The 26582-nt window shown below is 52.0% G+C and overlaps 11 protein-coding genes across 11 annotated transcripts; 6 read left to right on the forward strand and 5 right to left on the reverse strand.

The window, feature by feature from the left end:
- Positions 1 to 3738: 3738 nt before the first annotated feature.
- P152DRAFT_493721 (subtilisin-like protein) lies at positions 3739 to 5354 on the forward strand (the record flags this gene model as incomplete). Its single annotated transcript, XM_033682208.1, has 5 exons — positions 3739 to 3984; positions 4040 to 4691; positions 4739 to 4944; positions 5012 to 5198; positions 5262 to 5354. The coding sequence occupies 5 exons, from the start codon at positions 3739 to 3741 to the stop codon at positions 5276 to 5278; spliced, it is 1308 nt and encodes a 435-aa protein (XP_033531621.1). The 3' UTR covers positions 5279 to 5354.
- Positions 5355 to 6182: 828 nt separating this feature from the next.
- P152DRAFT_402372 (MFS general substrate transporter) lies at positions 6183 to 7963 on the reverse strand (the record flags this gene model as incomplete). The annotated part of the gene is made up of 4 exons (XM_033676649.1): positions 6183 to 6619; positions 6677 to 7036; positions 7085 to 7473; positions 7530 to 7963. 4 exons carry the CDS (start codon positions 7961 to 7963, stop codon positions 6183 to 6185), a joined length of 1620 nt encoding a protein of 539 aa, XP_033531622.1.
- Positions 7964 to 8304: 341 nt separating this feature from the next.
- P152DRAFT_441081 (Isochorismatase hydrolase) lies at positions 8305 to 8877 on the forward strand (the record flags this gene model as incomplete). Its single annotated transcript, XM_033677690.1, has 1 exon — positions 8305 to 8877. One exon carries the CDS (start codon positions 8305 to 8307, stop codon positions 8875 to 8877), a length of 573 nt encoding a protein of 190 aa, XP_033531623.1.
- An 848-nt stretch (positions 8878 to 9725) lies between these two features.
- P152DRAFT_402460 (uncharacterized protein) lies at positions 9726 to 11282 on the forward strand (the record flags this gene model as incomplete). The annotated part of the gene is made up of 3 exons (XM_033676652.1): positions 9726 to 9892; positions 9947 to 10114; positions 10184 to 11282. 3 exons carry the CDS (start codon positions 9726 to 9728, stop codon positions 11280 to 11282), a joined length of 1434 nt encoding a protein of 477 aa, XP_033531624.1.
- A 213-nt stretch (positions 11283 to 11495) lies between these two features.
- On the forward strand, positions 11496 to 13217 carry P152DRAFT_461071 (uncharacterized protein). Its single transcript, XM_033680039.1, has 5 exons — positions 11496 to 11996; positions 12054 to 12213; positions 12271 to 12675; positions 12776 to 13054; positions 13116 to 13217. The coding sequence occupies exons 1-4, from the start codon at positions 11639 to 11641 to the stop codon at positions 12885 to 12887; spliced, it is 1035 nt and encodes a 344-aa protein (XP_033531625.1). The 5' UTR covers positions 11496 to 11638; the 3' UTR covers positions 12888 to 13054; positions 13116 to 13217.
- On the forward strand, positions 12953 to 14269 carry P152DRAFT_461073 (Isochorismatase hydrolase). Its single transcript, XM_033680040.1, has 2 exons — positions 12953 to 13058; positions 13116 to 14269. The coding sequence occupies exon 2, from the start codon at positions 13265 to 13267 to the stop codon at positions 13982 to 13984; it is 720 nt and encodes a 239-aa protein (XP_033531626.1). The 5' UTR covers positions 12953 to 13058; positions 13116 to 13264; the 3' UTR covers positions 13985 to 14269.
- On the reverse strand, positions 14019 to 16337 carry P152DRAFT_145483 (uncharacterized protein). Its single transcript, XM_033673893.1, has 5 exons — positions 16284 to 16337; positions 16165 to 16226; positions 16082 to 16111; positions 15875 to 16026; positions 14019 to 15819 (listed from the first exon to the last, which is right to left on the reverse strand). Exons 2-5 carry the CDS (start codon positions 16185 to 16187, stop codon positions 14054 to 14056), a joined length of 1971 nt encoding a protein of 656 aa, XP_033531627.1. The 5' UTR covers positions 16188 to 16226; positions 16284 to 16337; the 3' UTR covers positions 14019 to 14053.
- A 571-nt stretch (positions 16338 to 16908) lies between these two features.
- Positions 16909 to 19170, reverse strand: P152DRAFT_145281 (putative homogentisate 1,2-dioxygenase). The gene is made up of 6 exons (XM_033673892.1): positions 18931 to 19170; positions 18693 to 18880; positions 18143 to 18634; positions 17634 to 18089; positions 17501 to 17572; positions 16909 to 17438 (listed from the first exon to the last, which is right to left on the reverse strand). Exons 1-6 carry the CDS (start codon positions 19071 to 19073, stop codon positions 17314 to 17316), a joined length of 1476 nt encoding a protein of 491 aa, XP_033531628.1. The 5' UTR covers positions 19074 to 19170; the 3' UTR covers positions 16909 to 17313.
- A 107-nt stretch (positions 19171 to 19277) lies between these two features.
- On the forward strand, positions 19278 to 21809 carry P152DRAFT_441091 (cytochrome P450). Its single transcript, XM_033677691.1, has 8 exons — positions 19278 to 19903; positions 19954 to 20275; positions 20328 to 20476; positions 20537 to 20652; positions 20705 to 20848; positions 20900 to 21147; positions 21208 to 21357; positions 21414 to 21809. Exons 1-8 carry the CDS (start codon positions 19669 to 19671, stop codon positions 21643 to 21645), a joined length of 1596 nt encoding a protein of 531 aa, XP_033531629.1. The 5' UTR covers positions 19278 to 19668; the 3' UTR covers positions 21646 to 21809.
- Positions 21810 to 22909: 1100 nt separating this feature from the next.
- On the reverse strand, positions 22910 to 24123 carry P152DRAFT_461078 (uncharacterized protein). The gene has a single exon (XM_033680041.1). It carries the CDS (start codon positions 23975 to 23977, stop codon positions 23135 to 23137), a length of 843 nt encoding a protein of 280 aa, XP_033531630.1. The 5' UTR covers positions 23978 to 24123; the 3' UTR covers positions 22910 to 23134.
- A 1075-nt stretch (positions 24124 to 25198) lies between these two features.
- On the reverse strand, positions 25199 to 26261 carry P152DRAFT_493761 (uncharacterized protein; the record flags this gene model as incomplete). Its single annotated transcript, XM_033682209.1, has 1 exon — positions 25199 to 26261. The coding sequence occupies exon 1, from the start codon at positions 26024 to 26026 to the stop codon at positions 25199 to 25201; it is 828 nt and encodes a 275-aa protein (XP_033531631.1). The 5' UTR covers positions 26027 to 26261.
- Between the last annotated feature and the right edge of the window lie 321 nt (positions 26262 to 26582).

Below are 26582 nucleotides of genomic sequence, written 5' to 3' on the forward strand. Positions count from 1 at the left end.
GCATTTCGAATTGTCCTATTCCATGTAAACCCTGACTTAGCATGTAGTAGGTAGTATGTAAGTAGTAGGTGCAACTGTCCAACACCACAACAACCCACTGTTCTGTCAGCGCTAGATCCTACAGTGCATTTTATTCCTATTTTCGTGAGACAGGTAACTATGTAGTAGAGTCTATTAGAGACTAACTGGAGAGGTTTTGCAACCTCGAAAACCATTTTACAACTCGATTTACAACTCCACAGAAAAAGCGGTTAATATCTCTATATACGGTTAGCGTATAAACCGAAATTTAAGCCTGAGGCAACAAGGCAACAAAAAGTTGTAAAAATTAATTTTAAGGCATCAACATTGTGGCTAAAGGCATCAAAATCTTTAGTTCCGGCCAATCAAACTTCACAAAAGTTTGTTAGCGCATTTACAACTGTGGATCATCAAAATTTACACCGTAAACTCCATTAGGACTGTGATGGATCAGAGGTCTGCAGACCTCTGAATTCAGGGCATAACTAACGCCTCGCACACTTTAGATAGATTCCTCCTTCATAGCAACAATTCAATGTTTGCCTCACGATTGGAGATTCCCTACAGTGAGACCCTTACAAAGATGCTGCGACACTGATCTCTCTCACTGGTTAATCAATAATAGGAATTCAGATCCTTTCAGTTCACAGCCGACATAAGCACCACCTTGATACTCCGTATGCCATTATCTCATTCGCAGTACTTCCTTAGCATTATCACTCTGTTCATTTAAAATGTTCTAAAAGTTAGGCCAATGATGGCACCTCTTCTACGGTGGAAAAGCGCATCGGATCGACTTCAAAGACCGCCATGCAACAGTATCAGTACCAGTGAAAGTATTTCCAAAGTACCCGCAGAGTGCGATGATATCTATTCAAAATATTAAATACCGTACCTACGTACAGGATTTTTATTTTTTCGTGGTATGTAGCCCCGATAAATGCTAAACACGAAAATATTGTGTACCTCTTGACAATACGATTCGAACCCCTGGTGCTGCCAGCTCAAGCCTCGTGTAGTTCACCGGAGAGGGGCTGCGACCAATATGTTCACAACATCGTCAATTGCAGGACCAGTTTTGCTTGAGAAAACTGGCAAGTCGAGGGTGGACGGAATGGACAAGAGATTGCCAGCCTTGCGAGACAGTTAAAGAGCATGGAAGACCCGTCATTGACAAATCAGGTTTGCTGGATTTCAATGACCGCCTCGCCCCGTTTCGTTTCGAGACTCTGTTGTCGATAGGGTCCCCTTTACCGTGATTGTCGGTATCACTTCGTTCATTTCATGTTAAGGATGGAATCAATGCAAGGGGAGACTGGAATCCCTTGCCGCATTGGGTGAAGATAGGTCGGCATATCTAGGAAGAAGGTCCTCTCGCCATACGCAGAAGCCAATGTCTCGTGCTCACATTCTTGCGGAAGATTTTCAAATACATGCCCTTCGAAGGAGAGAAGAGTATCCGATTGCTCGAGATCGTTCACGATGACGGAAAGCCATTGACAAGGTACCGAGCCTGCTCTCCTCGCGACAGACAGTTCGAGGCGAGATCTCACGCTTGGGTAGGAAATTCAACTCTACCATGCGGCGGGCATCCCGATTTATACTGCGTGTTCATACACATAGTAATGCTTTTTGAGGGCCATCGAATTCGACATACCTCACTACCAAATTCGGAAACGGTGGATATCCAAATCGACGATCACGCGTGCAAAATATTCGAGAACTAGCCACGACGTTGGACAATGTAGTGCCCAAGGCTCTCGAAACCGCCCAATTCATCTGGGTCGATCAGATCTGCACATGTTTCAAGCGTTCCAGTATCAAGCACCTTAGAAATCCAAGGTCTTTAATCCTTCATCTTGAGGAGCCAGATCAGGATCCCGTTAAAAGCAAAGAAAATATTTTGCCGATACGTGAGTGACCGGTTTGTTTTAGTCATGTGAATATGCGACAGTCATGGCCTAGCTACTGCCAGAATGGGCTGCAGTGGATGACTTCACTTCACTTGATATACCAACTAGGCTTCCAGTTCATATCTTAGCTTCTTGAATCTATCTTTGACCGTTCTGCAATTTTTCTTCACCGCCAATACTACCGCGACCGTTTCTCCAAATGGCCACTCCTCCCCGATGTTAAGCTTCCTTGCACTTGAATACCTAATCCTCCCCTACACTAGTAAGAAGAATCCCTCTATTACCACAAAAGCGCCCCGACTCCTCTGCACATATCCTCCGTGTCTAAGATAGGTCTCCTCGAAAGCTGTCCGGGGAACGCGTGATACTGCTCAGGGAAGACGCGAGTTGGACATCTCCTTCCGGCCAACCCGAGGTGTCAGCCAGACATAGCATGGTTTGTGACATGGATCCAAATCCTTACCTATGATGTTGGGAGCTAACAAAATCTTGTCTATCTTCATAGTACGAGGGGAACACATTCCTCTGAGATGGCGATAGAGAGGATTTGGGAAGTACAGGCACATAATACTCAGTAAAGGATCAAAACGTGCTCTGGGACTCTTCCTCCAGTGGCCTGGGCCGTGCTATAGTCTGTTTCAGATCCTAAAATAGCCTGTCAGAGCGCAATAATAACCACAAGGCCGCGGAGGTAATGGAGCGTGAAATTTGGGATGCATACTAGTCATGAACCTGGGAGAAGTCGAGGACTTCGCAGTAAGAGTCCAGCATCTGAGGAGCGAGGTTTTACTCTGCCATCCTCATGTAACAAAATATGCAATTCACTGGTTCTATTTTACAAGAGGCTGTTAAGTCGTAACGTTACTGACTTACTTTCCGGAAAAGTAAGCATTCGGTACAATTCTGTGTGACTTTTAACTCTTGTCTGCATGTATATAATTTCCTAGATACATTCGGACTAGGATGTCCTGACTGTCTTGGTTTCCGAATACGGTAATAACATAACGTCGCAAAATCCCATCGCAATTGTTAAGCGGCTTGGCAAGTCACGGCATTCTATGTAAGTAAGGAGTAAATGTGGTCCTTTTCACTAGTTACCTGGAAAATAGAACTCAACAAAGTCAAGCAGCCTATTGAAGTCTCCTCCATTCAACCATTTGATATCTCCCCCAGTTTGCCTCTTCGTACCTTCGTACCTTCGTATTCGCCGACAACCGACGCATACTTGGGTTTGGGGCCACAGTTTTGCAAGCCATTGCATCCGCTATCGCATGTATCTAACAACACCTCCCGTTTGTCAGGTCCTAAGTCGGCCAATGCGTAACATAGTAAGAATGCTAAAGGTCTTAGCTATTGGCTAAATCCCTAGATATTTTCGAAAACCTGGATTCCATAATCTGTACGTGCAAACCTTACAGTGGCATCCATACCGATATCTATGCTTCCCGCCCCGTCGTAGTTACAACGAGTTCAATTTTTGCCAGGTAAATGCTTGGGATAAATGGGAACATTTCTGAGAATGGAAGGTCAACTGTAATCCCTTCTCTGAGACTCCGGGGATGCAAATATGTACTGATTTAGAGTTTGAGGAAGCCTCGGTCAATCGAAACATCGTATCTCAATGTCTTCATGAGTCGTGCGTCGAGAGGATAGCCCCTTGGATGGGTGAAGCAAGCAATATAAAAAGCCGAAGCCTCTTGAAAATGATTGAAAGTCAATAGAGTCGGACTACAACGCCATCAAGACTTGAAACTAGCCGTCCAGTTTCCATTAGCTATTCTCCTCTTCATAGTTACTAGTTAGTATGCGGTTCTCCCTCGCTCTTTTGGCAATTCGCCTCTCCCTCGCTGCTCCTGCGCCGCAGCAGTCACCACCAGTGCCCGCTGGAGACGGGAAAAACTATATCGTTACACTGAAGCCTGGAAACTCCGTCGAAGGGGTCAGCTTCGATATAGTCAATCCTCTTTACACCTACAACTTTGAAAAGTTCCAAGGAATTGTAGCGCCATTGACTGCTGATGAAGCAGCAAAGATATCCGCAGACCCTCGAGTAAGCAGTATCGCCTTCTTGAGACCACTGTAGACGTCTAACCCACCTATTAAAGGTTGCCAGTGTTCACCTCGGGGGTGAGGTCGAGGATCCGTTTGTCGGCATACCCCTGGTGGTGCCTGAATCTAAGGAGAACCGGGAATTTCGCGAAAGCGTTTCTTCTCAAGTCTCCTCTGGAGAGATTGGTTTAGCACCCATCGTGCAGGTCGACGCTCCTTGGGGCCTTGCTCGAATCAGTAGTAGAGAAACTGGCGGTACTGATTACACTTACGATTCCTCTGGCGGGGAGGGAACATGCACATATATTGTTGATTCCGGTATTCAGGCAAGTCACGAAGACTTTGGCGGCAGAGCCACATTGCTTGCCGATATCTCTCCCGAGCCTGGCAGTGGCGGAGTAGATACACAGGGCCACGGTACCCATTGCGCTGGTACTACTGGTGGCACCGTCTACGGTGTTGCGAAAGAGACTCGCATTTTCGGTATCAAGTTCTGCTATGAACTTGGTTGTCCAGGAGCTTCTTTACCGGCTGGCATTCAGGAGGCCATCAACCATTATCAAGCCAATCGAGATTCACTCTGTCGGAATGGAGGTGTCGTCAGTTTGTCCCTCGGCATTTCCAATTACGGCTGGGAGGAAGAATACGGATACAATAATCCCGAGTTCGATGCAGTCAATGCCGCTGTAGAGCAAGGCTACAATGCTGGTAAGTAAAGGAGACCACGGTACCAAACCAACTAACCTTGGGTATAGGATTATTCATTGCCGCCGCTGCAGGTAATGCGAACCTTTCCGCGGAGTACTTCGGTCCAGCCGCATCACCGTACGCATGCACGGTGTCAGCATCGGATATTCAAGATGTGAGGCCAGTTTGGGCGAACTGGGGTCCACCCGTCGATGTTTTCGCGCCTGGTGTCCAGGTTTTGTCTACTTGGATTGGGCCCAATAATAACGAAACCGTGAGTTCTTCTGCGACATATAGCTGCATATGCTATGATTCCTTTGGTGCTGACAATCGAACTATAGGCAATTTTCGATGGAACATCAATGGCCACTCCTCACATCGCCGGTTTGGCCGCGTATCTCCTTGGGATAACCCCTGGGTTGGCTCCAGGAGCACTTTGTGAAAGGATCAAGTCGCTTGCGACAAAGGATGTTGTCGAATTGGGCGATATTGACCGATTTCCCACCACAAGGGATGTCGCTTACAATGGTAAGATCATCAAGTCCTTGACATTCGGGGACACAATTCGGCTGACATGATTCTGTTGAACAGGATTGGAGCAAGAATAGAGAGATATGAATACCATAGACAGCCATTCCCATCCACATCCGTTTTCATTTCCAATAAAAACGAAGTCAACGGCAGTAAAGGGAATCTTACCTAAGGACGAAAAATAAACCTTTAGTAGTCTGGATTGATGTGGCAGCCCTTTTCATAGTTGTACTCTCTTGTTAGGCATGGTCTAAACCTGGAGAGGTCAGTGGACATGCTCAGATATGGATACCATAAATCATGTAGCCAGTACCATAGCACAAATCAAAAGGCTTTGTGGAACCCTCGATTCGAGTTAGCGAATATTAACTTGGCCTGGTCTGCCATAAGCTCGACCTGGGAAACTCTCTCGACTCTCACGCAGTGGATCGATCGAGTATGCATCTAACGTATCGATATTGGAGTAAGTGCCGCAGAAAGCTGAGGATTGAACCTCAAGTTTGTGAGGATTTGGCTCTGGACAACGGAAATATTTTGATTCGCACAGGTTTAGTAGCACTTATTAGTACCACTTCAATATCTCCCAAGGGAAACGGAAATATTCAGTCCACAAGGTTTTTTAGCATTCTATTAATTGTATAGATAACTAAGTTATAGATTCTTCCTTTAATACTTCTAGATAAGGTAGCTGATGATCGTGACCGTCCTTGCCAATTACTTCCCTCCCGAACTCACCGGAAGCACCCCATCCAAATCATCACTCAAGAAAGTATCACCCCAAGACTGAAACAGACTCCCCTTTCTACTTGGCCATCATGGTCATTCTAAGAGGGAACAACTTTCCCCGTGGGCCAACATCTGCTCCCAACCCTAGGGCATGGGACGGCTCCGGTTATGCAAGATTGGGGCGGGATATATGTTGGCAGCGCGGGTAGTCACATTAGGTACTGTTGTTCGGCACAGTCGAGCCATTTCGTCCGCTTATTTGGCACTGTCCGGCCGTACAACCGTAACTCCCGCCTCCTCATCGTCTGTTTGAACGCTTGGCAAATCCTGCTTTTCCTCGACCCTCTTCAGCCCCTTATCCCTGATGAATACCATCAACGCTAAACAGCACCCCATCGCGCCCGCCCACAAATAGAACACAGATCTCGCTGCCGCAACATAGGCGTTGAGAACATGAATCTTCTGGTCTTCTGGGAGGCCAGATATGTCCGGCATTTCGAACACGGACTGCTTAATACTCTCAGCCATGTCCACCGGGATGCTCATGGGGATGTTCGACACCAGCGTGCTGGAGAAGATGGCCGATGCGATGGCCAGCCCGGCTGAGCCGCCGAGCGCGCGGATGAAGTTCCTCGCACTGATGACGATTGCCCGATCCTCCTTTGGACTATGGGCCTGTGCGGCCACCAAAGCTGTTTGAGATTAGCCGTCCGTTCAAGAGCACCACCCGTGGCTTGTGGCTGACTTACTCGGTTGGAAGACCAGCCCGACTCCAACACCCTCTATGACGAGGATGAAGACGATGGCGACGACTGGCAAGGTGCGGTTGAACAGGCAGTGCAACCCAGTGGCTATGGTCCAGCAAATGTAGCCCAGCCATATGACCTCGCCGTATCTATTCATGCGTGAGATGTACTGGCCAGAGAGTGCAGAGGCAATGGCCTGCGGTATGACGATTGGGATGAGAAGAGCTGCCGATGTGAGCAGGCCCATCTGTCGAGCGCTCTGGTAGTATATTGGCAAGTAGTAGAGCACACTGTAGAAGACGATGCCGATGAGGAAGTTCTGGGTAAGCATTGCTGCCAGGGCTTTGTTCTTCCAGAGCCTTACTTGACCTTATCAGCGCAGCCTCATGGTATCGTATTATTGGCACTCACGAGGAAACATGGGCAGTCGGGCAAACTTCCACTCATTCACGACGAACATCGCCAGTAACAGCGAGCCGATTGTCAGCATGGAGATGACCATTGGACTTGACGTCTGAAACTGCGTCCCAATCCCAGAAATTGGAATCAGAAGCACAATAGTGCCACCTGAACTCAACAGGATCCCCGCCCAGTCGATCTTCTTTAGCTTCGTCAAAACCGGCTCCGGGGGAATGGTCTGAGGTGGCAGCAGGAAGTACAGGAGCACAGCTACTAGGATGGCCAGTGGCGCGATGAACCAGAAGGTTGCTCGCCATGTAGAATTTCGAGTGAAAGCTGCCGCGACGAAGGGGCCGATAGTGTTACCTAGCCCAACACAGGAGCCGAGAATGCCCTGGTATCTTCATGCACACTCAGTTAGTACGGTACGCTGGAGAAATCATATAGGCATACTGACTTTCCACGTTGTTCCAGTGTCGTAACATCAGACACAATCATCATGACCAACGCCATAATACCCCCGTTGGCAAGACCCGAAATACCCCTGAAGGCATACAGCTGTACCCCCGTCTGGGCAAACCCGCATAGCAGGTCGCCGAGCCCCAACAAACAAAGACATGAGATGAGGATGACCTTCCTACCCAGAATGTCCGACGCCCGGCCATAGAGCACCTGGAATGCCGTGTTGGCGATGAGAGACGATGTTCCGGCCCAGACGATGGTCGAAGAACTGTTCAGCTCTCTGCCAATGGTGGGCAGCGCCACGGCAATGGAGTTCTGGTCGATGTAGGTGATGAGGAGAGCTGAAGCCAGGGCGGCAAACACCACCATCAACCGGCTCCCTGTCAGGATGTTGGTTTGGTCATGGAGGGCATGCTTCTCCTCTGCCATGGCTGCGTCTTTGTCAGCTGGTTCAGCCTATCTGCTGCTAAGTGAGCAGCCAAAGAACCAGGTAGGTTATAAGAAAGGAAAGGCATATCTTGCAATGTTGCTCGGCACTGTAATCGGAGCCACGAAGGACCGTCCTGGGCCATCCCAAATCCACAGTGGTGACTTACATGCCGTGTGCCGGCCGGCCGGCCGGAGACTACCATCCTCAGCGGAGCAATTCTGAGAGCCTGGACATGGAGTTTACAATAGCACAACAGATAAGGAAGCCAACCCGGATTCAGGGAAGAATCTACGGGGTTCAAGCGATTCTACGAACCGACGCACCTCGACTACCGCCCAGCATGACTAGCCTCAAGATCCAAGATCACCCTCAATACCAAGCCTCCATCGCCGCCGGCTTCGGCCACCGCCTCGGCTGGGGCTCCCGGCCGGCGCTCCTCCTCATCGACGTCTGCGTCGCCTACTACCAACCCGGCTCCCCGCTAGACATCACCCACAACCCCTCTGGCGCCGCCAGCGCACCCTCCATGTGCCGGCTCGTAGCAGCGGCGCGTGCAAGTGGCGTCCCCGTCGTGTGGGCGCAGGTACGGTACAACCACCCGCGGCTGCGCGACGGGGGCGTTCAGGCGGCAAAGACGAAGACGATCCGTGCGTGGCAGGACGGCGACCCGCGCGGCCTGGATGCGCTGATGCCTGGGCTGGAACCGGCTGAGGGCGAGACGACGGTGCTGAAGCGGAACCCATCGGCGTTCTTTGGCACGACGTTGGCGACGGAGTTGCGGCTGCTAGGGGTCGATACGCTGGCAGTGTGTGGGGTGAGCACGAGTGGATGTGTGAGGGCGACGGCGATGGATGCCATGTGCTATGGTTTTCGGCCGATGGTGAGTAGGGGTTGTGGTGACGATCCCGAGTGACTGGTTTGTGATAGATGCTGACTGTTGCTTGTTTGATAGGTGGTCAAGGAGGCGTGTGGGGACCGGTCGGAGATGATACAGCAACAGAACTTGTTTGACATGGACGCGTCGATTGGGGATGTTGTGGAAGAGGCTGAAGCGATAGCGCAGCTGGGGAGGTCGTGGAGTTTGTGATCGTAGGCCAATCACAACATTGAGATTTCACATCATTGCTGCTCCATTCTATAGTACAACACATTCTAATATTCTTGGCCTCTGGAACGATGGTATTGTTAATTGTGCCCATATCTCCAAGTGTCTACGTATGTACGTACTTCCAGGTTCCAACAGCCCGTAGCATGGCTGGGTCCGGGGTCCCTGAGAAACATGGCGCCGGCCGGCGCTAGGAAATAAGTGGAACTGGGCCCTGCCGGAATGGAGATGGTGCCAGGACCCCGGCCAGTCTAGTTTCCCTATCTATTGGGTCCAGATACAGAACAGACTATCTTTCACAAACCTCCAAGACAGCCACACCTCGCCGAGATGATACCGCGTACACCTATCGACTATCTACCAAATGGCTGGACTGCTCGTCCTCACATCTTCACGGTGGTCAGACTCGTGTATAAACACGAGCACGACCGACCGTGGCTCGGGCAATTCGGCAGCCGACATTGTTGAATCTGCTTGTCATAGCTGCCACTACTTGCAACATTCACTCTACTTCGCTGGGTCCTAAACAGACAGACCACCGTACAGAAGTTAACACCATGTCCGACACGACTGAGAAGCACCAGGCGAAGAGCGTCGGTGCCGTCCGCGATGTCGAGACCGGCTCGTTTCTAGATGGCACGGTTGAGTCAATCGGGATGGACGATGTTCAGGCGCCCAAGGTCGGGGGTTCCATCTGGAAGTTGCTCTCCAGCGTGGGCGTAGAGATGCGCGGTGCCGAGCCTGTACCGGTTGAGAAGCGGACCGACACTCAGTTCGCCAACGTCTTCTACATCTTTGCGACGTCCATGACGAGCTTGCTGCCGTGAGTGACATACGTTTGACTATGATATTGGAATCGACGACTGACAGAGACTAGAATCGGTATCGGCTCAGCTACTACCCTTGGCTTTGGTATGTCACTGAAGGCTGCGGCATGCATGATTGTCTTCTTGCAGTTCTTCTTTGGCCTACCGACCGCTTACATCGTGACGATTGCTCCGTTGACGGGCATGAGACAGATGATTCAGTCCCGATACTGCTTTGGGTACGTGCTCATCCCACCCCTCTTTCATTGTCATCCCCGGGGAGTGTCCATGTAGCTCACACTTCTCAGGAAATACTGCAATTTCTTAACCTCTGTCATCGTCACTCTTACCGTCGGCGGCTTCGCCGTCACTGGCAGTATCAATGGGGGCCAGTGTCTCGCTGCTGTCAAGCCCGGCACCCTTCCCGTTGAGGGCGCCATATCCATCATCATGGTCATTTCCCTCGTTATAGGCTTCATGGGCTACCGTGTCATGCATCTTTTCACCCGCTGGGCATGGATCCCGAGCTTGCTGGCCATTTTCATTCTCGTTGGCGCTGCCGGCGACCAACTCTACCAGCAAGGCGCTCCTCGTGCTCATAGTGCCAAGGACTACATGGGCATGGTCGCCTTCGCTGCTGGCAACATGGTGACCTGGAGCAACGTGGCGGGAGACTATGCGTGCTATATGCCCCCCACAGCGCCGCGCTTTCGCATCGCCATGTACTGCCTGTTCGGAATCGCGCTGCCCTTCTCGCTTCTCATGACCCTCGGCGCGGCCATTGGAGGCGCTGTACCCAGCATCCCCGCCTGGGCGGCCGCCTATGAACTGCACGGCATCGGCGGCGTCATCGGCACCATCCTCACCGGGCGACTGGGCGACTTCGGACGCTTCATCCTTGTCATGTTGGGTATGTCGGTCCTAGCGACCTGCGCGCGAGACGTTTATACCATATCTTTCAACATCCCGGCGTTCGCACCTATTGCGCGCAAGGTGCCGCGTGTGGTCCTCGCGATTCTGGCCACGGCCGCCATCATCGGAATCGCCATTCCCGCATCTAAGTCCTTCGTCAGCTCTGTGACGGCCTTCCTCAGCATCATCGGGTACTACGCCGGCGCGTCCGTGACGTGCTTCCTGACCGAGTGGCTGTACTTCCGCAAGGCCGACCCGGCGAGCTTCGATCCGGCAATCTGGGACGACGGGCGGGCGCTGCCGACGGGGCTGAGCGCGCTGGCGTCGGTGCTGATTGCCTGGGGCTTTATTATTCCTTCCATGAAGACGACATGGTACACGGGGCCGATTGCGGAGAAGACAGGCGATCTTGGGTTCGAGTTTGCAGTGGTGATTGCGCTATTGGCGTATATTCCTATCCGGACGGCGGAGATCAAGATCAGGGGCCGGCTCTGAGGCGTGGAATTGGGAGTAGCGGAAGTGTCCAAGTTCTAAGTAATAGATTTAATTTTGTGGTAACTAGTAGATGGATGGATGGCTAATAATAGATGCGTGGACTGCATTATTCCTTGACAGAATTGCCTGCCGGTTGTTGTAAATATGCCGGTCTCTGGAGGCCCACGATATCCACCAATGCTCTGTATTCCCTTGAATGGTAGTGGGGCTCAACGCGTACATTTATAATAAATCTTGGGTTCTCTCTCTCTCATATATATTTGAAGTCAATATATTCCTCGAGCCTCTATACCGACGCCTTCAAAAATCTTTCGAACGATAATTCGACTCAAAGATATTGCCAAGGACCAGCCAGCATGGCATCGCAAGCAGGGCAGATTCGCCAGCCCCTCCAACCGTCCATCCGTCCCATCCTAGACCCTGAATACGTAACCCTCCACGACTCACTCGTCCAATACGTCGAGCCTTTAGAATCGAAGCCATGGGACCCTGAAAATCGCAACAAGCCTTCGGCATTGGCACACGCACAGCCAAAGCTCGTCGACGTCGGCCAGTGCTTCGACAAGGTCCTCGGAAACGTGCAGCTCCGCGTGTTCGTGCCGGAGGGCGAGGCGCCGGCCAAAGGATGGCCGTGCATGGTGTGGTATCACGGCGGCGGATGGGTGAATGGTGGTTTGGGGAGTGATAATGGCTTCTTGAGCCATGTTTGTCGATGTGAGTCTGGACATGAGAGACGGCTAGAGAGAACACAATGGATTAACTAGTCCCCAGATACGCGATGCATGGCCATCTCTGTCAATTATCGCCATGCACCCGAAGATGTGTACCCAGCTGCCCTAGAAGACTCGTTCTGGGGTTTTCAGTGGATAAGAAATAATGCAGCTACGCTCTCCATCGACATTTCACGCCTGGTCCTGGGAGGATGTTCAGCGTACGTCAAACCATCTTCTATCTCTCTCATGACCCAATGGCTGATCCTCAGTCATAGCGGCGGCAATCTTGCTGCAGTCATGTCCCTCAAGGCTGGCCTTGCGAAGCTATCTCCAGCACCCGTATTCCAGCTCCTCATCTGCCCCGTAATAGACTGTACGGCGACGGTGAACACGGCGTGGGCAACTACGCAACACTCGCCGTTCCTCACTCCCGGGCGCATGACCTGGTACCAGGACCGGTACCTCCCGAATCCATCGGACCGGGCCAATTGGGACGTCTCGCCGTGCTTCGCGCCGCCAGAGACGCTGGCATTGAGCCCTAAGACATTCGTCGCCATTGCCGAGTGCGACTTGCTCGCGCCCGAGGGGCTTAGGTATGCTGAGCTTTTGCGCAAAGCAGGCGTTGAGGTCGAGACAAAGACCTACAAAGGCGCTACGCACTCGATTCTTGTTCTAGCTGGGTGAGTTCACATTACCTGCGTCATAACTAGGCACATCTGCGTATGAACGCTGCGGTATGCTAGGATCTTTTCATTTTGCTGACCACTGCCCGGCAAATAGAATCCACCAAATTGGACAGCAGTTGGTGCATGACGCCTGTGCTGTGATCGCTCGGGAGCTGGGCACTGAGTACGACCCGTCAACCTCGCCAATTCTCTCCCAGAGCGGGTGAGGCCATCTCACTATTTGTGCCGGTACTGGTAGTGTTATCTGATATGGAGCCCGATTGCTGGGGTCGTGGAGACTGGCGTGGGTTCCGGCACGATATGGGCCGGGGTTATGGGGTAGAGTAGTGAGATAAGCTGCCGGAACCGGCACATCGGCCTCGAGTTGCATCGTGTAGGTAATTGCGCGCAACAGGCAAAAATTACCAGAATGCCCTAGACTAACAGACGAATAGAGTTTCGAAGTACACCCTGGACGGCAATTGATATCAATAAATCATGAGTTGTGAGTTAAGAGAGGGAAAAATCGAGTCCCAAGCTGTGCTATCATAGATGTGTTCAAGGTAAATTATCCGAATCATCTCAGCCTCAGTGGCAGTAAACGATGTCCTCGGCTATCAACCCTTCATTCCATCCAGCGTACGCAAAAGAATGCGGTGACCCGTCCCGAACGAAGCGCCTCGGCTTCGGAGCATGCCCGGCCATCTTGTTTGTCGACGTCTGCGAAGCCTATTTCGCCCCGTCGTCACCACTGTGTCTAAGTCCCGAGACAGTCGAGCGGTCCTCGACAACCATCGCCGCCCTCCTGCGAGCCGCCCGCAAGACTGGCATCACGAATAAGGCCGGGGAGCCGGACGACCTCCCCATCATCTACGCCCAGACGCTATATACTCACCCCGATCTTCGCGATGCCGGCCTCCAAGCCCAGAAGACTGGCCACGCCTCCTTATTCTCCAGCCGAAATCCCGAGCGTCTCAGCGGTGTACCTCACAACCGGCCCGCCCTACAACCGGCGCCGAGTGACCTAGTTCTGGCAAAGAAATACCCCTCACCATTCTTCGGTACGAACTTGGCCACGCAGCTGACGGCCTTGGGGGTAGACACCCTCGTGATCGCTGGGTATATGACGAGCGGATCCGTCAGAGCCGCAGCGCTGGACGCGATGCAGGCTGGTTTCCGGGCCATGGTGGTGGCTGATGGGTGCGGTGATCGCGGCGAAGAGACGCACTGGGCGAATCTCATGGATGTCGGCGCCAAGTATGGTGATGTAGTAACACTGGAAGAGGCGGATGCTGGATTGAAGGCTGGATGGGGGCGGTCATGATCCCCGTACATAGCTGCAGAGTGATAATGACCAGCCATTGAAGCTTCCTAGTTTCCATGTTTTTCCCAATCATGGTCGCCATCCAGTCCAGCCTAGGTTGACATAACCTTGTACAATATCGGCAAAGTCGTTATCAAACGGTTCTCGGAGAAGTGCGGCTGTGGTCGATTCGGGGGAAGGCAGCGTCCCGAAGCCGTCTTCATGGTAGCCAGCAAATGCTTCAGAGCCGTCAATGGTCTGTTGACTAGGATGTGCGGTCCTACTATCCACCGCTGTATGGTTATGAAGGTACGTCCCGTGCGCGGCCGCATCGCTGAGAAGACGCAAATTATCGGTGTAGTTATGTGGTCCCTGGAAGCCATCATGGGCTGGCTGTTGAGTTGTATCATTGACTTCTCCGTACATATTTGCCGTCGATCCATGGCGTCTGGGAGCCGTCTCATGGTGAATATTGTGATCCATCTCTGGCGGCTGCTCGTTTCTCTGGGCCTGCGGCGATCGAGTGGCATCGGGTGAGTGGCCGACCGATGCAGAAAGGAGTGCCTCATGCGTTGAGACCTCATTCAGCAACGGGCTGCCCTGAGAAGGTGGCCGATTGATGACTTTGCGGAGGATGTCCACCCACTCCGAAGCCGTCGGCCACTTGTCCTCAAACGTGGAGAGCACCTCGAGCGACCGGTGAACTATCTTGGCCGCCGAGGAGGCGACGCTGGGGCAGAGCCGCGGCCACTTGTACACGTAGCAGGCCAGGGAGCCGCAGATATAGGTACAAAAGGCCAGCATAGCGGGGAATCCGTCATCGGCGGAGCGCAGGCAGAACCACACATCGATGGCCTCATAAAGGTCGGCAACGTTGGTGAAGAGCTCATGGGACATTTGCTCCCAGAATTTTGCCAGCGCCGGGTCGGATCGGCTTGGTGACGGGAGCAGCTGAGCGACGATGCTCTTGAGGTAGGTCCGTCGGAGAACAATGTTGTTTAGCCGCGTGATAGTTATTATGGACAGGTATGCAAGGTCGACGTGCTCGGCCTTGTAGCCCCTTAGGTTCCAGGCAGACCACCTATGCTGCACCGGGATGTTATCCTCCCAGTCCCGGAGAGTTTCCGAGATCCGCTGGTAGTGGCAGTTCGGCTCCCACGGGTTCGAGTCCAAGGTAGGCGAGTCGTGAGTATCGCCGTAGGCATCTCGTGCAATCATACCCCAAAGGTCGTGCGCTTGGATGAGGGTCGCAAAGAGAGACCTGGTAGGAAGTGAGGTCAGAGAGCGTTTGCGCTGCGCTGGTGATGTTCCCTCTAGTGCAGCCCGCTCAGGGGGCACTCGGCCAAATGCAAAGTCATTCTCCTCACCGGGTAGAAGCGTGGTGATGTCTGATTTGGCAAACGAAACGGGCAGATGTTGTTGTGTGTATAGGTTGTCGTGGTTCTGGATGACCCAAAATGTTCTCCTCGCGCGCTCTTTGTTGACAACTTCGTCTGCGGATGCCCCCTGTGGGAGAATATATGTTTCTTCACGATGGAGGCGTAGTAACCCAGCCATTCTGACGGCAATTCCCATGTTGATGGCGCTCCTCTCGCGGTCAGCTCTGCCCCAGTCCGCCATGCCAAGTAAGAAGAATGCCTGTGTGTTCTCTAGACTGGGCTTCCACATCTCATCGGCGATCATGACATGGGCAATGTCAATGAAGAACTCAGATGCTCCTTGGCTGCTACCGAACCGTTGGCAGAGCTCCGGGGCAAAACGAGCCGAGATGCCGAGCATGCTCAAAAGAAGAAAGGCATTGACGGAGTCCCTGTCGTTCGTCATCTGCTCTAGGAAGAGAGCTTTGGGGATGAAGCCTATCCCGCGGTTAGCACTGTGTCGGGTTAGAAGTTTGCTCGCCTGTGCACATACCGACTTGAAGGCAAGTTGTCAAGAAGACACGGCAGCCTTGCATTAGCTCTTCGTGGGGTGGAAGTAGGTTCCAGATATCGGTGGCAGAGTAGATCTCCACTTTCCGAGCTACAGATGGCGAGAGTAGGTTCTGAACCCTAGTGATGGAGTCACTGTTCGTGCTGTAAGTCCCAAGGTCGCCACGCCAAACTTTCGGTGATGGAATACCTTGTGAAGGTCATTGGCGCCTCATTCGATCTGAAAAAGGGCTCATCAGCGTTGTCGCCAGACATGAAGAGTACTAACCATACACTGTCGATCCATTGCTTACCATAGACCCCGGTTCTTGAGGACTTGTGCGTTTGATACGAAACTAGCGACGTAAGCCTTTAATAGGAAATAGCATGTCTGTAAATAAAGAATATCTTACCTTTCTATCCACAGTATCACCTCTGACAGCAAGAGCGCTTGTTGTCTGTCATCAGTCTACTACCTTCTTGAAGGTGTACAATACTCACCACGACTTGGTATCTTCTGGCCCTGCTCGACGACATGGAATACAGGGAATGCGGCCTTCATGCTGCACACATTTCATCCGCAGACGACGGCATCTGTATGGAATGAGTAATGATCGTTAGAGTATGGGGACAAGGTAAGAACCTCCTACAGGCAACCGCCGACCTCTTTGGGCGCGGCATCTCCATTTCCTGGGACGGGGTGAGCTGACTGTTACCAGTTGGACGGTCCATGTGTGCTTGTATCAATGGAACGTTTGCCTTGTGCTACAAAGAGGACTGTGAATATGTGGACTGAACTCGGAAGTCGTTCGAAGTTTGGCAGCCCCGGACCGGTGCCTGCACTCAACACCACTACTAGAGATTGGACTTTTGCAAGACCTGTCGCAAGATGCCCCTGTTGGTTTCTACTGCCCTAACATCCCTTTCACTGCCTATTACCCCTAGGCTAAGCCTATTTCGGACTGCTTAGTCTCTTCCCATGTATTTAGTTATCTTCAACTGTTTGGCCAGCTAGATCTCCTTTTGGGAGAGACAATGGGAATCGTCAAGACCAACTTGCGTTGTGACTCTGCAGCAACTGAGCTTAAGCAGCGAACGTGGTTAATCATCACCCACGCGAAATGCGACAAGACCTCCCTCAATACACTCTCTATGTCAGTATTCTAGGCCTTATCTGACTCGACACTATTTAACACTCCACCGTGAGCGGGTCAGAGTTGTGTGGGCCTATGGTAGCATGGTTTAGATAGTGGGTCTTTGTCAACCTGGTTGGCTATGATAGGCCATTACCATATTAGCACCCTTCTTATCTCCTCCCTCCTAGGGTAGGGAACCCATCAACAATAACAATCTGGGGAGAATTATGGACACCCTACTACGTAGTACTCCGTACAGCTGGTTCTTTGCTAGATGCTGGTATTCTGGCCCTACAACCTCCAGTGCCTACGCTGATCCTTGTCCCAGCGCCGGAAGTCCCATCGCCGCCAGCTTGGTGTTCACCTCATCTAGATGGTCCATGAAATGGCCTTGGAGATTGTCCCAGAACTCGCCTTCATACCCGGGGATTTCTGTGATAATTCAAGTCAGAGGGTTTGTGGCCAAGTAATTGAATTGAGGGATTTTGGCTTACGCTTGATGGTCGGGTTCCTCTCCAAGGCAAACTTGGTCAGACTAAAGTGGTTGTTTAGGTGGAACATGAAGCCTATTCACAAAAGTTAACATTGGCATCCGTGTACCATTCGTAGAGACAACGAATCACTCACTTAAAGCATCCTTGCCGGCGACCTCATGTTCCAACTGCTTCGTCGTCGCTTCTTTCCACGCCCCGTAGGCATCCCCATGTGGCATGTACGAATTCTCGCAGCTCAGACAGCCCTCCTGCACGTCACGCACAGACCCGTGGTACTCGCCATAGATCATGCCGAGCATCTCGGTCGACATGTTGCGATGGTAGTAGGGCGGCCGGTACGTGTCGAGCGCCGTGATATGCTTGGCCGTGTACACGGCGAATTCTGACAGCGCCACCTTGGGCGTCTTGGACTTGGCGATGAGGACGGTGTAGATGGTCGGGTCGCACTGCTCCTTCATCGCGCAGGCGAGCGGCACGAACTTCTCCATGGCGTACTTGAAGGGCACGTAGCTGCCGTGCCATGCCACCACGTCAAAGGGTGTGTGGTTCTGCTTGTACGCGAAGAGCTGGCCCGCGAGTTTGTATGTGACTATCAACGGCATTAGTTTTCAGATTGGGATACTTCGGGTGCAGATTTCTTACTCTCCCACTTGGACTGGTCCATGTCAAATGAAGCTACGGGGTACTCGAAGTCGCGAGGATGCGCCAGGCCATTAGAGCCGATTACACCGAGGTCGGGAAGCTCGAAATGGGAGCCAAACACCTCGTGCACATATCCTCTCGAGGGACCGTCAGGTAGCGACACCTTCCACCGAAGTCCAGCCTGGATGACACACAGCTCACCCGGCCTGACCATAAGCCTACCTAGCTCAGTCTGGATTTCGAGTCGGCCGACCTGCGGCAAGATCAAGAAGTCGCCGTCGTTATTGCAGAACGCCTTCTTCTCCATCGAAGCGTTGCACGAGTACAGGTGCATTGCCAAGCCCTCTTTTAGCGTCGGATCGCCCCAGCCGCCTATCGTCTTGAGTCCGTGGATGAAAGTCACCTGGTCCTCCTCCTCGGGGTACTCTAGGGGACCCCATTCGTATGTGAGAGGGGTAAACTGGACGTTCGGGTTCTGCGGGGAGAAGCATGCTTCAAGCTGGGGCTGGTCAGCCAAGATGCTCTCGCGGGAAGTGAGGGCGTATTGGACTTAAATCGGGGCTTGCTGGCATGGGTCGGGGCCGCGCGTGTGCAACGGCGGGCCGTATGCGGTACATCCAGACATGTTGGAGTGTGTCGCGGTACGATGCAAATGGAGTCCCGTTAAGCTGTTCTGAGTATAGGTCATATGGGCATCGCTGCGGCACGTTCCGTCCAGGCTCTGGAAGGGCATCTGGTCTTTCATGGCGTAAGTCAAATCCGGTTCTGCGAATGGTTCTTCAACTCACACAGCTTCTGAGGAGAAGTAGTTACCAAAGCCGAGCTGGTATCTGTACGGGTCATTCTCTTTCGGCGGAGTTGTTCGCGACCCAGCGGCAGATGCACCGAAGGTCTTGGGTACCGATGGCGTCAAGATGGAGGCGTCACCCATTTTGGCTATGACACAAAGCTCAACAAGCAAGAATCAGAAAGAAGACTGCTGCTCAAAAGATGTCTTGAATTTGTGCGTGTCAAACCCCTCAAATCTAGCTTTTATCTGATCAAAATCCAAGCACGTGGCGGCCGCGACAGAAAGGTAGCTTGTCCTGCGCTCACTTACATGACAATTGTCACCATGTGTTGATTGATGGTTTATGCCCGCTCGTATCCTGCCGGCCGGCCGGCCGGCCCCATCGGCTTGGACGGGCCCAATGCTCTGATTCTGTCCTATCTACAACGTAATAATACACGCAGCAGCGGCAAGCAACTCCCCTATCAGACTCCACTCTGCTCTGGCGGCCCGGACCGGGACGTGCACGCCGATAGACCGAGAGGCGGCGAGATGATGGGCCTCAATGGTCCCTACATGTCGATTTCATGTCGACCTAGCCCCGAGATCACGGATAATCGGAGGAATCTGAAGGAGCGAGTAGCGAATCAATGTTATCATATCTCTAAGTTCGCGGCTCTATAGCATCTACTTTCTGTCTCACTTCCGAGATGCCTCCTCACAAACACTTTAACTGCACAATTAGCGGTTCGACACCATGGCTATTACTTTGAGTAACGATCAACTTCCCGCCTTTGCTCAATCGCCTATACGAGTGGGTGCAATACTCCTCGTGCTAGGTGTTGTTCTTTACCAGATCCTAAAGAGGTCTTTCAAGAGATACCCATGTCCCCTACCGCCGTCACCACCGGCAGAGCCGCTCTTGGGCCATTTCCGAACATTGCCCCCCGAGAATGCGCACCTCAAGCACATGGAATATGCCAAACGATTCAGTGGGTGACATTTGGAAACATTTATCATACGGCGGCTAAGACCAACCCAGATTCGGACATTGTTTACTTCAATGTTTTGGGCAACCACACCATTGTCTTGAATAGCCAGAAGGTTGCCAATGAAATCCTCGACAAGCGAGGCGCCAACTATCAGGACCGGCCTGGCTTCGTCCTCTTTGATGTCATGGGATGGGGTCTCACCCTGACCTTTATGCCGTATGGCCCGCGCTTCAAGCTTCACCGCTCGGCGCTGCAGCATGGCTTCACCAAGACGGCTATCGTCAATTATCGGCCCATCCAAGAAGACGAGGCGAGACAGGCCATAGCCCGGATTCTGAAGCGACCCACGGAGTGGGATTTCTCTCTACGGAGGTAATCAAAGCCCATATTATGGCAACCGGCACGGAGTAATAACACTGTCTAGGTTCGCATCTGCCATCGTCTTGCGCATCGGGTTTGGCGTCACTGTGCGGTCTGACGATGACCCGTACATCAAGATTGCCATCGACGCAAACATGGCGACGGCAAAGGGTGGAAACCCGGGAGCTGCCCTCGTTGACTACATGCCCCCGTGTAAGCAGGTCACGGCGAAGCCGCCCCAGTCGATCAGCACCTCTGACTAGAACGTCGCAGTCCGCTTCATTCCCGAGTTTCTCAATTTCTCGGGCACTCTACAGCACGCCCGAAAATGGCGATGGGCCATCAAAAACCTCCATGATATCCCCTTTGCAGCTATTAAGAAGGAGTTTGTGAGTTGGTCGCGAGATGCACACAGAAGAGCTGGTTTGACCCAAGGTCTAGGACGAGGGAACTGCGAACCCATCATTTGCTTACTCACTCCTGAGCAAATACACGCAAAATGAGGAGAAGGGAATCCCCAATCAGCTTGAAATGAAGGACATCCAAGGAGCTTCCGGATCCGTGTTCATCGCTGGATCAAACACCGTAAGTACACGGTCCATACATTTAGCAACGTGTGAACTAATCGACGCCCAGACTTTGGCCACGACAACCGTTGCCCTTCTCAACATCATGCGAAACCCTGAGGTATTCATGAAGGCGAGGGCGGAACTCGACCGCGTGGTTGGTGAAGACCGACTCCCAAGCCTGGCCGACCGCCCCAACCTGAGGTATCTTGACTATGTGGTTGAAGAGACCACTCGATGGCGGCCGCTATCACCTATCGGTATCCCGCATAAGTCCCTGAAAGATGACACCTACAATGGGATGTTCATCCCGGCAGGGTAGGTGAACAGCCGATGGTGTGGTGGTGATGAGTCCCCGACTGACGCTTGCTATGACAGAACATTCGTCTACTACAACACGTACGCCATGAGCCGCGACGAGAATGTTTACAAGAACCCTGAAATCTTCAACCCTGATAGATACACGCCAAAGGAAGAGGGCGGCGATGGGGAGCCCTTCCTCGTCGGTCCATTCGGATTCGGCCGCAGGTAAGACAACATCGACCGCGCCAATACGGTTTTCTCCTTACTAACATCAGCATTAGGATCTGTGTTGGACGGCATCTCGCCCAGGCGTCCGTATGGATCGCTGTTGCAACTATGATTGCAACGACGGACATCTCGAAGCCTGTAAGTCCAGACGGAAGGCCGATTGATCAGCCGATCGTGTTTAGCACCGGGTTGTCGAGCCATCCTGGAAAGTTTGATGTCAATTTCCAGCCGAGGTCTGAGAAAGCTACTAGGCTGCTTGCTCAGGCTGTCGGTGATGCCCAATGAGCTCATGATTTGGTGATGTTGATGCAGGGTAGGGAATGAGAAGTGAATCGGCGCTGGAGAAGTCAGAGAATATTCCTGCGACCGCCGGCCTTGGGTACATGCTCATATATTGGCAGAAAAGGTGTAAATAAACAGTTGAAGTCAGTCGATACGAATAGAACGTGAAGTGCAAGCTCTCCCATCGATGTCTGCCATTGAACCCAACTGTGGAAGTGACTTGCGCAAATTCATAACTGTCTTCTGCATCCCAACTAGGCATGCCTGCAGCATAAGAGCAGCGAGGCTTTAAGCCCGATTCGTAGTCGCCTATTGAAACCCGGATGGCCTGCATATGCTAATGTCTCAGAGCTTCAAGTCGCTCAGGGGACGATCAATACGGTCTCCCGCTCGTGTGTCTGAATTTCCCACCACACACCCCTCCGCTTCTCCGAGACGGGGGGCTCTCGGCCCTCCGACTCTTAACCCTCAATCTCGACGCGGACTTCAGTGACGAAGAGTTCAAATGGTCTTCTTTGCCCTCCCGTCGGTCCGTTGAGCAATTGCTCCCACGTTTCCTTGAGCTCATCCCTCAGCTGGAAAGGCTGGGATTCAGCTGTCCAGATCTGATCCTAGACTCGTACTGGTTACTAGAAGAGCTCGCCACAGTCCATTTTCCCTGTTTGAAAGCGATCAACTTGTGGCGTCTAGTTATGGGGCCGGAGACTTTATTATCGATGCTACGCACCTACCGGGCCACGCTGCGCGAACTTGATCTATATGAGTGTTCCCTCGGCGATCCAGATGCTGATAACGACGATGGTGGTGGTGATGGTGACGGTGACGGTGATGAAGAAGCTGACCCAAACATATGGCGGTCCCTGTTACACGGTCTGTTAGACCTCAAATTGGAATGTCTTTCCGTTTCCCGACCGTTGCTGCAGATGGTGGGCGACGTTCGATTCCGGTCGGTTAAAGGGGAGGAGTATCAAGAGCTGGCAGGGGAAACCCCCGAAGCCGTCCAAGAGGAGATCAACCGGGTCGACGCCATTCTTGTAGGTCGGAGGGCGGGGGAAGGACCATGGTCACCGCAACCTGATGAGAGCTAGTGACGGGGTGTTACGTCGAGGGGTAGACCTCATTGGGGACGAGTATTTGACAGGATCGTACAAGAGGTACCAGCAGTCTCAACAGAAGAAGATATCAATTCATAACTCGCGCTAGTTGAGAGTAACTTTATTGGGTTCATAAGAAGTCGAATCACGATGCATTATTGGCCTCCTATTCCTCCAGACCTCCCATACTCCTAGATAGATCAATCAATCACATATTCATACTTCTACAAAATGATGATCCAAGGTCTGTAGAGCTTGTAAAAAGAGGGAGAGAACAAGAGACGAAAGGCACCATCTCCTCCATGTATCTGCCGGTTGCCATCTCTTGCTCCAGCGCTGTAATACAGACGACAGTCCATTGTCGAGAATCGCTGTGTCAACTATATTAGTTAATAGCTCTACAGCATAAGCATGGCGGTTCCAATCACTCCAAAAAGCACGATTGGTAGAAAGAAAGAATCCCTCCAAAGATATGCCCCAGTTATCGCCGCGCTTCCTGTCGCAGGAGGGCCGTCCGGTGTCCCCGTCGTGACTACGGATTGCGTCGCTGAAGTCGTTTCACCTGTTGTAGAGATTCCAACTTTTGTAGGCGTAGGTAGCTGCGCTGATATGCTACTTATACGAACATCGTCCAGTGCAACGGCACACGGGTTGGCGGGGCCACCCACCGCGTCGCCAAAATGCGGGCAGCCTGTCAAGTTGGCCTCGATTCCAAAGACACCAGCCGCGATCGGACACTCGCCACCCCCTTGGATAGCTGGAGGAATGCCAGAGCCCGTAGTAGTAAAGTTAGAGCGGCCCTCACCAAAGACATAGCCTGCGCTAATTCTGAATCGATTGCCTTCATCCGTGCAGTTGGTGGCCAGTTTCAGCTCCCAGGCCAGCGTCCAAGTGGTAACAGGGTCTCGCCAGTTTCCGTCGATCCTAGTGGAGTTAACGATGATAAACGGGTCCGATGGCGGCGGGCTGGGGTTTGCTAGAGAAGGCCCCCCCGCCCCCGCCCTGCCGAAGTCCTTCAGGCCAATGTCGTTGTGTAGCTCCCAGCTAAATGTGAACCCAAAGTCCCAAGCCACTTTTGCATTTTGAATCGCGAATATAAGCGGGAACGGCGACTGATAGAGGTATGTTGTGTTCGGTCGCGGAAGCACTATGTCAACTTCGATATCGGTAGGGAAAGTGACCATGTCTTGAGCTAGTGCGACGGTCACTAGTAGTGCCGCAGAAAAGAATAAAGACTTCATGTTTGATTTGGGTTGAATTCCAGGGATCACGACCGAGGGGAAATGTAATGTATCGAGTCAAACTGCACGGCTTGGGATAGATATCTGAGGAGGGGGCGATAAGTGGCCTTATGGCCTGGCGATAAGCAAAGTTATTATATTTTCCCTGTGCAACAATTGGCAGTCCGTCCTTTACATACTTGGTTGATGGCAGCGGTGGTCCGCACTGCTAATTACTGGGGTAACACTTACGAGGCACCCTCGATTCTTACGGTGGAAGCCGAGAGGTCAGGAGTAGCGTAATATAATTTGCTAGTCCGTGCATCATATCGTGCTAGGATAATTGGATCGTAAGTTCGTAACAAATAGCCAGGGGAAATTGGGAATGAGGGCAAGTCGGATCCTCCGGCTCGCTCCATATCATGTCCTTCGTAGCATAAGCTACCGGATTGAAACTTTCAAGTTGGTCCAAGTAGGTTCATTGTCGCGTGGTGCGTAGGGTTGTGTACTCGCGTCTCGTGTGCGCAAAGGATGGCACTTGGGTAACTAAGCTAACTGCCTCGTAGCACATGTATGCTAGAAGGCGGAGCGGTGTTTGGAAAGCTTTGATTTGCTAACTATTATCAAGCGTGAACGAAAGAAAGAAGAGGTAAAAAGAGGGAGATAATAATAGACTAGGAGATAATACTTAACGGTAACTGTGGTGGTAGGAAGTTATGGTAATGCTGGCTGGTGATTCGTTTCTCCACACAGAGAAATCGTGATATTGCTGGGCTGGGACCTTCGTTCCTTCACATATTACGGAACTCCACATCACCCAAGAGTGTTATTAGTCCGGCAAGGCAAGAGTTAGTGTCAGTCTGTCGGAGGTTAACAAGGTAAACTACTTCTGACCGAATATAAGCGTCTCACGTCTCACTACCTCAGTTAGGTAACCTATTGCTTCCGTGACTGATTGACATGCCTAAACAATTAACAACATATGAGCCTATGAAATGGTCTCACATCCAGCATGTGCATTCACTTATATGGAATAATGATGCACATATTCCCCTCCGCCTGCGAAGAAGCATCACATCGTATCCGGCATCTAGTCAGAGCCTGACCAATGCTTCGGAAATTACTCAAAGGCTTGATCATCACTGTTACGATGAACCGTTCGCTACTCGATGACTGAGACCACAACTCGGTAGAGGTGCTATTTTTGAATTTGAACCAAATACCAGAAACACGCCACTACTACTAACCAGCCCAAGCATCCGTATACGGCCCATACAGAGTATGCATGGCAGCCTCTATCCACGCCGCCCTCCCACTCTCCGCTTTGAAGTATTCATGCAGATACAACCATTCACTCCTCCCTGCCCTCCGACTTTTATCGAAAGCGAACATTCCGAGAACCACTCCCAAGTCTCGATCCACCACCCATCGCCGCGTCGGGATCGGGTACCGGAACAGCGACAGGCCCTGCTCGCAGTGCTGCGTCATGGTCACTCCGTTCTCGTTGCGCACACATTGTGCCGCCGCGAGCACTCCGCTCCCGTCTCCGGACTGGATGCCCTCGGCATAGCTGTTCGCGATCGCGATGAGCTGCACCCGTGTCAAGGCCGGTGCCGGGTACGGCGTGCTCCACACGGCGGGGGCTTCCGCAGGGAATCGCTCCGGTGCGAACAGCATGTGGCTTCCTGGTAGGGCATTGACGATCTCGATCTCATCGATCGCGCCCGTGGCGTTGTCCAGCGCCATGCGGATGCTAAGGATGGCGCGCTGGCGACCCGCTTCGGTCGGGACGCGCATCGACGCGATCTGACAGGCGTCGACGTCCACAGCGGAGATCTGCCAGGGAACGGCGAAGTTGGTCAGGTTGGCATATGACGTTTGAGCCAAGGACACGACCTGATTGTTCTGTGTGATTTTGGCTGATGACGAGAGGGGCGTGGAGAGCGTGTTCCGCTGAGCGACAGCGGAATTGAAGAAGTCAGTGACGGCGGATTCAAGCTGGGGCCGGGTGCAGGCGCAAAGAGCGGAGGGGAGAACGGAAAAGGGGAGGGAGGCGAGATAAGGCCTCATTCTGAAGGTATGATGTTGTCCCACGTCTTAGTGTTCACTTCTTTTGAGTCGCTCGACGGTGCGACTGGTCAAGTAGAGACAGTAATCGAAGGAGCCATCATTTGGTAGATTCACTCATGTTATTATATAGATCCCTCTAAGTCCGATCCGAACTTCTCGCTCTGTTGCAAATTATTGCGGTCTATGTCATGTAGACATGCATTTATGGGCAAATCGGGTCGTGTTTCGCGGAATACTTGCGCAATATGCGTGGTCAGGGTTTAATCAATCCGTAGCAAATTCCAAGAAATTATAGCAACGTAAATGGCCTGCTTGCAAGCATCCTCTGACTTTGAACATTTCTAGTGACATCCTAGAGATAATAGTTAGCAAAACTTATAACTAGTTATAGACTCACGCTTCAACCGGTATTTATTAGTTCGGGTTAGAGAGTGATTAACTAACCTTAGTTGCAAAACTTTAACTCGCATATGGATATGGTAATGTTTCACGGTGCCGGAATGCACTACGATGGAATTAGATTTTCTTCGTGTCCCTATTCGCATTACTTATACCT

This window comes from Eremomyces bilateralis (assembly GCF_010015585.1).
Source record: "Eremomyces bilateralis CBS 781.70 unplaced genomic scaffold P152scaffold_21, whole genome shotgun sequence".
NCBI lineage: Eukaryota > Fungi > Ascomycota > Dothideomycetes > Eremomycetales > Eremomycetaceae > Eremomyces > Eremomyces bilateralis.